This window comes from Grammomys surdaster, unplaced genomic scaffold, assembly GCF_004785775.1.
Source record: "Grammomys surdaster isolate TR1022 unplaced genomic scaffold, NIH_TR_1.0 125996, whole genome shotgun sequence".
Lineage (NCBI taxonomy): Eukaryota > Metazoa > Chordata > Mammalia > Rodentia > Muridae > Grammomys > Grammomys surdaster.
In genome coordinates, this window is record NW_021620812.1 from 2647451 (window position 1) to 2657292 (window position 9842).

At 43.4% G+C, this 9842-nt stretch overlaps 1 protein-coding gene across 1 annotated transcript in view; it reads left to right on the forward strand.

Annotated features, from left to right (window-relative positions):
• The window catches only part of Pigk (phosphatidylinositol glycan anchor biosynthesis class K), an 81208-nt gene that overhangs the window by 18568 nt on the left and 52798 nt on the right, over positions 1–9842 (forward strand). Inside the window, exons 4-5 of the mRNA XM_028754297.1 lie at positions 6064–6199; positions 7993–8104. Of these exons, the coding sequence (XP_028610130.1) occupies positions 6064–6199; positions 7993–8104 (248 nt within the window). The remainder of the gene's footprint in view (positions 1–6063; positions 6200–7992; positions 8105–9842) is intronic.

Sequence of the window (9842 nt, forward strand, 5' to 3'; positions counted from 1 at the left end):
TTCTTTCTTTCTTTCTTTCTTTCTTTCTTTCTTTCTTTCTTTCTTTCGGTAGGATCTCACTATGCAAACTTGAAATTCTCCTGCCCCCGCTTTCCTAGCTTTGGCCTTACTGGTGTCCTCTGCATAGCCAGATAACCACAGTGAGCTTCTGAAAGGTAGAAGCAAAAGACAATATAATCTTTAAGGGACTGTTCACTAATATGTTTCTGAAGTTTCTTTTCAGGATAAAATAGTCTAACCTCATCACACGCACACACACAATACACACACACACACCTACCTCAGCTAATTCTGTCTGTTCCTCTACTTTCTTATTATGCTAAGTAAAGAAATTCAGATGTTGCTTTGATCCACTGATCACGACTTATGTGTAATATATTGTGCATTCGTAGGAAAGCCTTTAAATCCCAGTGTCTGAAAGGACTGCTGTGGTGACCGCCACTGGGTAAACTTAGCTTTTTGTTTCCAGCATCCTCTGCAAGTGCCTTCCTGTGGCCACCCTGTAAGTGGGTCTCAGTGTGTGACATAGTTAGTGTGTCCTGAGCAGTACAACCAGGGGCTTGGGCAGTTCCTCCCCCACAACTCCTTTCTCTGTTACGTTTACATCCATCAGGATCTTATTAGAGGAGCTAAGGAACTATTCATTTCTCAACCCAAATCAGTTTTCTTTTTTACTGCCTGGAAAGAAAGTATAGTAGTTATCCGTATAATCTTATTTTATGCCCCAAGCAATCCAATGTTTCTGTGATCTTTTTAAAATGGGGAATCCGAAATTCATAATTAGGGTAAAATTTTGTATCAGTGCTGGAACAGATACTTTGGAATGGTTCTGTCAAATTCATGCCTGTGAGCACAGCCGTGTCACTTAAAATGCTTTGTTGGATTACATGTAATTGGGATTGGTCCGATTTTGTCTTGTTCTTGCTTAATTTTTCCCTACTTGACACATTGTTGCATTAAAGAGCAGGTCAGTGGCTCAGTACACTTCATCCCCAGTGTTTGATGTATTCTGTGTTATTTGAAAATTAGTAAGGGAAGCCTGGGAGGATAGTTTAGTGGTAAAGCACTGCCCATGGGCCTGGTGTTCAGAATTCCAGAACCCACACAAACGTGGGGTGGACATGGTAGCCCACCTATAATTCCACATGCTTACACACACACATACATGCTTATGTACTACACAGTGGTACTCCTGTACATGTTAACATGGGTATGTGCAAATACAACCATCACACACAAATACACACAAAAAGGAGAAAACGAAGAAAAGTAATAGCATATGAGAAGCACCTGTTCAGACTCTTTGCCATCATTATCCTAGAGAAAGCTCGGATGAACTTTGGATTTTCTTGCTGTGAGGATAGAAACAATGTCCCTGAACTCTTGACCCCCTGACCCCCCTGACCCCCCTGACCTTCTGACCCTCCTGAACTCCTGACCCTCCTGACCCTCCTAACCTTCCTGACCTCCAGATCCTCCTGAACTCCTCACCTCCCTGACCTCCTGACCTCCTAAACTCCTGACCCTCCTGAACTTCTGACCCTCCTGACCTCCTGACCTTCCTGACCTCCTGAAATCCTGACCCCCCTGAACTCTTGACCCCCTTGAATTCCTGACACCCCCCCTGACCTGCGGACGCTCGTGAATTCTGCAGCCACCTGCCAAGCCCCTGGCTTTAGTTTTAGATTTGAGACTTTTTTTTTTTAAAGACTTATAGATAGTTTCATTTAGACTTTCAAGGGCCTACTTTATTTTCATTATTTTTCACAAATATTAACAGTCACAACGTGTTCCTGCTTCTAACTTAATCATCTTGGTCAATTAGGTTATCAGTATAAGATGAAACCTGTGTTAAATCTTTCTAAATTAAGTTACTAGAGTTTCAGGATGTTGCAGAATTGCTCACCTTAACAGGATCGGTGATTACAGTCAAGCTCACTGCTTTCGAGCCATGTGGCCCAGGGCGCAGCACGTAACACTCAGTGCTGTAGCTTCACTGCCTTTAGTGGAGATGACAGGATAGATTTCAGAGGAGCAGAAAAGACAGTGATGCGGGTGATACGCTCATCCTGCTAGTGCAGTGCCCAAGCCACACCCAGAAGAACAGTGCAGTGACCGAGCCACACCCACAACAGTGCAGTGCCCCAGCCACACCCAGAACAGTGCAGTGCCTGAGCCACACCCAAAAGAACAGTGCAGTGCCCGAGCCATACACAGCATTTCATAAGTGCTTGCTGTTGTGACTTGGTTGTGCATGTGCCTGTAACAAGGCCGCTCTGTTCTCATGATGGCATGGTTGCTGTCCTTGTGCATGTGACATGTGACTTCTGTCTGCAGTGTGTTGTGAGACTGCCCCCTTTCTGTCCTCCTCTCGTTCTCTCTGCTCTCCCTGCACTCGAACTTTTTCTTTCACAGGTCTCTTGTAGTTCAGTTTGTCCCCTAACTTGAGACAACGCTGAGGATAATGCTGGTCTCTTGATCCTCCTGCCGCTACCTCCTTGTGCTGGTGCTTCCATTGCTGCCCTGCCTGGCTTTGTATGTTTACTCCTATACTTCTAACACTGTAAGTACAGAATGACTGGCATTGTATAGTCTAGGAAGGCAGGTAATTCAGAACACCCTCTGTTGTCAGCAGGTTTGCTAGGGTTAGTGCTGTGTTATATTGGTGGTGAGAGTTAAGAGTCCAGAGACAGAAGACAGAAGAGGAAGAAATAGCGTAAAAGTAGATCCTTGAATCCAGGCTGTCGTACCTGACCTTTAGTGGTCCAGCAGTCGTTCTACAGAGCTGCAGCAGAGTGCCTGAGCGATTGCCTGTGGGGAGAAGGCATACCTCAGAGGCAGGACAGAGGAATCTAGGGACATGAGCTCACTTCGGCTGCCATTCCAGCTTTGCGTGGTAGTGTTGAACAGAGCCCCAGCCCCCCTAGTTACAGATTGTCTTCAAGGAAGTATTATTTGATTAGCATGCCTATAGAATATAAAGCAATTTTAAGGAAAAATTAAAAATACTTTGAATAATGTCAATTAATTGTTTTATTTAACGAAAACATTTTAATAAGGCAATGCTTGTCTATTATAAGTAAAATTTTATGTCTTTTGAAATTACAAATTCATATTCCAGACTTTGCGAGATCCATCTATTTAAAATGCCATTTATACAGCTTAGTTTCTGGTTGCATTTGAGGAACACGCTCAGTAAGGAGCAGACACTTACCCCGCAGGGTGCTCTGGGTCCCAGTGTTTGGCGGGGACGAGAGTTGGGAAGCGTTTACTTAGGTCATCATTGCAGTGCATACATTTGTATAAAGTTGGATCTCTTTTTTTAGAACTGATGTTTTAAAATTCATTTGCATGGTGATCCTGGTCAGTAAGAAGTCCACACAGCTTCAGTCAGGTAGCCAGTGATAAATACGGTGAGGGTAAGAAGTGTCAGCAGTTGGCTGTGCTTCACTTCCATCCGAGCAAACAAGAGTGCTGCTGGCGAATGGTAGCCACATAAGCAGTGAGCACACGTGCCACCAGGCCAGCAGATGCTGTGACGGTCCCTCCTAATTCTGGATTTACTCACTAGAGAACATGGCTGTAGGAACAGGACAGCCTCTATAGATAGCCTCCCGGTAGCCGACTTGACCTGCAGTTGGAGTGCTCACCGTTTCTTTTCTTTTTGCCACATTACATGTGCTTTGTTTTGTGAAGAAGTGTTAGCCGTGGCTCCAGCAGAGTCGGCTGTGAGAGCTGTGTCAGCACGTGAGGCAGCCGAGGCTCCCAGACTCAGATGCATCCTCCTGCAGCTTGCTTGTGTGTGCTGTGTTCTGTATCCATTTATGAAGACAGAGGACCTTGCTGTTTACAGAAGCTGGCCCTCAGTGCCAGTATCTCTATGTGTCATGGACCCACAGTGGTTGATCTTATTGGTCCAGTAAGTGCAGATTTACCTCCCTGCTCTGATGCTAAACTGACCCTAAGGGAAGACCCTGAAAGGAGTCAGCAAGTGAACTGTGCTGGTTACAGCTGTCACTCAGGGATTCTGATGGGCAGAAGTTACTTAAATCTGCAACTTGATTGTCTTGAACAGCAGGCACTGAGGACTATTATAGGTTACAGTCCTCAGTACAATATAGTTAGTTATGTGGAGAAACACTGTCTATTTCATCAAGTTATGATTGTAGAGTAGTTGCCAAAATAAAGAAAAGATTAAATGTGGACCCAGACTGACACCCCTCTGTGGCGTGTGGGCCCAGACTGACACCCCCCCGTGGCACAGGCCAGCAGTCATTTTGCTTTAGCAAAATCATAACACCCTCACCCTCCAAACAGGAGTAAGGTTTTTATAGCAGTGTTAGCTTGCTATTTTGTTGGAATTTAATTTATAATTTCCATCTTTAGTCTGTCATTAGAATTGTAAGCCCAAGTAGTATATTTGTGTGTATTTAAGTGTTGTTATACAAAAGGTTAAATATCTGGACCAAAGAGAAATTTGTACTTCATCAGAAAGTCAGTTTTGAACATTTTCTAAGCTCTAAACAGTGAGTTAGAATGTGTATTATACTTTGAAATCTTTGTAATCTATTGCTTTTCAGCTTGTTACTTATTTGCATTATTACCAGTAAAATGATTTTTATGATATATTGATGATATTTAATCAAGGGTCATAGTACTTACACTGAGGCTCAAAATTATCTCTGAGAAAAGTGTGGATTACATATACTGTGATCGATACGGTAATCATTTCATTTTATAGAAATTAGCTGTAAACAAAGCATGGCCTAAAGGAAGACTCACTTTTATACATGTGTGTATCAGTTCTGTCTTGTTTAATGAAACATATATGATTTATTAATAACTTAATGTGAACTAGTGGCCTTCCTAAATTATAAAGAGAAACCATGTGTTTCCATTTTGGAGATGTAACAGCTGTAGGGCTGACACTGAACACACAGGACTGGGCTGCTTCCAGAGTAGAAGTCTTCCCAGAGAAATCACAGTGTTTCAGGCTTGAACTTTAGTGTATTTGGAACATATGCAGCAGAACATTTTCTTCTTGCCATCTCTGCTAAATTAATTACACATACCATCATGTTGGTCTCCCCTGTGCTGGGAAGCTCAAGTACATGTAGAAGAGAGAGTTCTCCTGACTGATGCTACCAAGTTTCAGTGGTTGGACCAGTTTCCTCTTCGAGTTTTCAAAAATGAAAATACTCAAGTCATTTAAATTATTAAGTATCAACTATATTCCAGATCTGAATGTGGTGATAACCAGGACAGGTACAGTTGAGACCTCCTTCAGCCTGTATCCTCATAGAATGTTGACAGGGTGTGATGCAGGTTTCTGATGCATTCTTGTCCTGGAGGGAGTAAAACAGAAGTTATAGTGCCTTATCAGGAAACAATCGTTTGAAGTCAGTGGTGTGGGAAGAGCAGAAAGAACAGAAAGGCTGGTGAAGACAAGCATTCTGAATAGGAGCAGTAGGGCTTGGAACCAGCAGACATAATAAACAGCCCCACTGTAATCACAGCCAGGCGTTTGTGAGTGGGACGGTTTTGACTGATGGATGGAGACATGATGGTAGCTGGCATTCCTGAGGGATGTGGCCTGGTGTGGTGCAGTTTGAGTTGGCTCCGTGCCTGGCTGTACCGCTTGCACAGGCTCACGGACTGCAGATCTCATGCTTACATGTCTGAAAGTTAAATTCTTTGGAAGATCATAGTTTAGTGTGGAGTCTTCCACTCTTGAACATGTTAGATCTTAACATGTCTGTCTGTCTGTCTGTCTGTCTGTCTGTCTGTCTGGCATAGCTCCTTTAGCTTCCCTTTGTTACATGGAAAATGTTCACTTACACCAAGTTCTGCGGGAAGTCCATGCTAGAATGCCTGCTCTGAGTTTACACTAGTAATATCTGTTATAACTCGAGAGTTAGTTAAGGCTCTTTGACTGCCTCAATGAAAATTCTGTTCTCTTTCATGAGAAGAAGGTTGAATAGAACTTCTACTTCTTATATGTGAACCATATCTGTTAACTTTGGGCTGTATGTAAAGATTACTTTTCTGCAATTCCTTTGCTAGTCACATTGTCCTGATGCTTGCTGACGACATGGCGTGCAATGCCCGGAACCCCAAGCCGGCCACAGTGTTCAGCCACAAGAACATGGAGCTCAATGTCTATGGAGACGACGTGGAAGTGGACTACAGAAGCTATGAGGTCCGTCATCCGTCAGGAGCTTCAGAAGTGTGGCAGCCATCTTTAAACTCTAGTTACTTGTTGTTGAGCTCCTGTGGGATCTAACCAGCTTTCGGAGTTCACAACTCTTAATGCATGAAGTTGACCAGGACAGTTGTGTTGGCTGTTGTAACAGGAACGGTTGCTTTTCATATTTGGTCTGCAGTCTCAGCCTGGGTATTTTTATTTGGTGTATTAGTTGTGGATAATTCCCATGACTCACAAGGACCACGCCTCTTCTCTAGTGGTGGATCCTGTCCAGTCTTGCCCTGTGGGCCTTACGTGCCCAAAGACAGTTGTGAACATAGCCAGACACAAGAGTGTAATCTCACTGCAGCATTAGGAGACTCTCTTCTGTTGTGAGTTCTTTAAACTCAGTTGCATGGTTGTCAGGCGGTGCTTTGTAGATGACAGGTTGTGTGTAGATGACAGGTGGGGTGAGGGTTAGGCTCACCTAACATGAGACCATGAGCCCCCTGACATCAGCTCCCAGTGCTCTCTAGTCACCCAGTTAAAAGTGACAGGCATGCTAAGAGTGGCATCATGACAAATCTTCTTCCTTAGAAACTTAGTTTTTAAGTTCAAGCATGTTTGGGATTTGAAGCCGTCTTAGATACTGCTTCCTTCTCACCAAGGCCTGAGGGTAGGAGGCTGTCTCCTGTCTGCAGACCTCTCACGTCAGTTGTCAGAGCAGCCTGTCCCAGGCTGTCAGCCCCCTTAAGGACTCGTCCTGTTTCTGTGTGTCTTGAAGCTAGGGAGTACTCAAGTTACAGCTGCTTGGAAAAATTCTGCAGATTGGTGTGAATGAATGTTCGACTTCTTATTTGGTCATTAGAAAATGTAAAGACATTCCCTACCTTGTTAGCCAGTAAGAGATCCTGTTAAAACCATCAGTATTTTGCTGAGTTCTGAACAGCCTATGTACATATGTTCATGCATGTAAACAGCATGTGCATACATGTTCATGCATGTCTCCCACTCATGGAAGGCAAAAAAAATCTGTTGAAAAAGCTGAATGGATTTTCTGTTTTTTAAATTAAATTTTAAATTATGGATGATATGTGACTGAACTGTTAACTTTAAATTAGTATTTTTCCCGCAACTCTAAACACACCTTCGAAGAATCCCCGATGCCTAGAAGTTTCAAATGAGGAAGATCAGTTTAAGCTGTGTTTTATAAGTTGAAGATACTCTGATAGAAATCTAAGTGACACAATGCATCCAAATGTGGTGGGTGTCCTCTTGTGTGACTAATCTGTCATCGACTGAGTAGTGGCACAAATTAGCTGTATGGTGTAACTAGTTATTTACAAGTGTTTGTATTTTGTGTCCTCCCAAAGAATTACTTGTATAGGTAAGTCAGTAAATGTTGGGATCAATTTTTAACACACAGTATTTAAAATTCTAAATTGAGAATTAAATTATTTTGTTCCAGCATAGCTTTTCCCTGTTAGTTTTTAGTTCTAAGATGTTTCTTTCCTTTGTGTCCTGCTATATGGCCCCGTCTGGCCTTGAGGTTCCCTTCCCTTGCCTCAGTGTCCCCCCAGGCCCTGACCCCATGCTGGGTCACAGGCACACACCTCACACCAGGCCGAGGCAGCAGAGGTGTATGCTTAGCTTTAGTGATCTAGTTTTTGCTTGCACTGTAATTTGCTTTCTGTTTTATTTTCATTTACACTGAGTAGTATATAGAGAGGAGGAATATTTTGAATATCTTCAGGTTCGATTTCATCTGATTGCTCTTTTTTAAAAAAAAAACTAACTTTTTTTTTTAGGTAACTGTGGAGAACTTCCTACGGGTATTAACCGGGAGGGTTCCACCCAGCACCCCTCGTTCAAAGCGTCTTCTTTCCGATGACAGAAGCAATATCCTCATTTATATGACAGGTATTCCAGAGTTTAAAGAGTTCATAGTAAATTATATTGAACCACGATCCAATGGAGCCGGTGAACAAATGCTGCAGTAGCTTGCTGTGCAGTGCTTTACTCCCTTTACTGATGCAGAACTACTTGAGATGATATTTGAAAGGGACATAGGTTGACGATCCTGATTCCAGAATCTAAAATTGTTGCCAACCCGTGCAAACATCAGAGGTGGATAAACTCCCGTCCGACTTCATGTGACAGGTGGTGTCCAAGTACAGCACTGAAAAGGGACAACGTCGCCTTCAGACTCTGTGCGTAAGAAACACAGATTAATTTCACATTTAGACCTGGGTCCTAGCCTTAAAATATCTGACTGTGGAAGCAGGCAACCCGCGTCTGCAGCCCTCCTGCCCCCAGGGGAAGGCAGTGCATGTCTGTCTCCTGCTGTTTGCGTGCTCTTCACAGAGCTCTTCTGGCGTGTTACCTTTCCCAAGTCGTCCCCCCGACCCCCGTCACACCCCACTCTGGCTCGTGTCCCCCTTTGGGCATCTTAATGGAGCTTAATGGAGCTGCAGACCTGTCCCTTCTCTGCCGCACACTCCCAGATTCTACCACTGAAGGATTTACTCAGTATAGAGCCCAGACGTAGCCTCAGTGTCTTTGTTTTGGTCTGGGTGGGGTTTGTAAACTGTGGGGAGCGTATTTCCTGGGTGTTATAATTTGTGGTTAGTTTCAGTTAATGCACTAAACTACAGGATTTGCACAGTTTACATTTTTTTCTTCATTTGCTGCCATTCTTTGAAAGTAACTCCAGACATGAAGGATATTCCAGCAGCTCTAATACAGAGTCTGTGTTAGAGTCTGCAATGCAGTGGAATAGCTGATAATCATGATAATAAAATGCTAACAGCCGATACTTTTGAGGCTTTCTGTACACCGTGAACTGTCTTAAATTACTGCCTCTGCCAACAAGTTTCGTCCTTAGGCAGCTTGGTGAATTTGGTGTTGATATCCGGAGCCGCCATGTATGGTCATGGAGGTCTTACCCTGCGCACAGCACTGGGCCTGGTGTTAAGTGTGTTTTGACTAACTTGTGTGCCTTTCTGCAGGGTGTCTCATGGGAAGGAGAAATACACTTTTCCCCACAGAGACTCAGTCACCAACCACTCGTATGTCACTACAATAGGCTTTCCTCCCTTATTGTTCAGAGGAAGCGGCTTTTCAAATCTGCACCCGGGCTGTGCGAGCTGCCAGTGTATTACTTTATAGTTGAGGAGAACAGGCAGAGGTGAAATTATTCACTAAAATAGCACAGCCTGCACGTGGCACAGCTAGGGTTCACACCCAGACACCCTGGCTGGTTCATAGCTCCACCCCTGACTGACTAATGGACTGTGTTTGGTGGTTTTCAGTGAGAACCACACTTCTAGTAATAATAGCAGCGTACACATGGAATGTGAGTGCACCAGGGACTACTCAGTGCTTCGGCTTCTTTCTCATCACAGTAAAGTTAACTTCAGACATACTACTGGGGCCGGTGGATTTATGCAATTGAATGATAGGAAAACTCTTAAAGAAATTGTATGTACTCTTCTTAAGCATTTTGTTTTAAGTTGGTATGGAAAATTAAATTTGCTTTCTAGCTCATATTTTAGGTATGGAAGTATTATTAAAACATAACAAAAATAATCTAAATGTGTATCTCTGGATGTGTTTGTACTGTGTGTGTTTCTGTGTGCATTAGGGAATATGTCAGCGT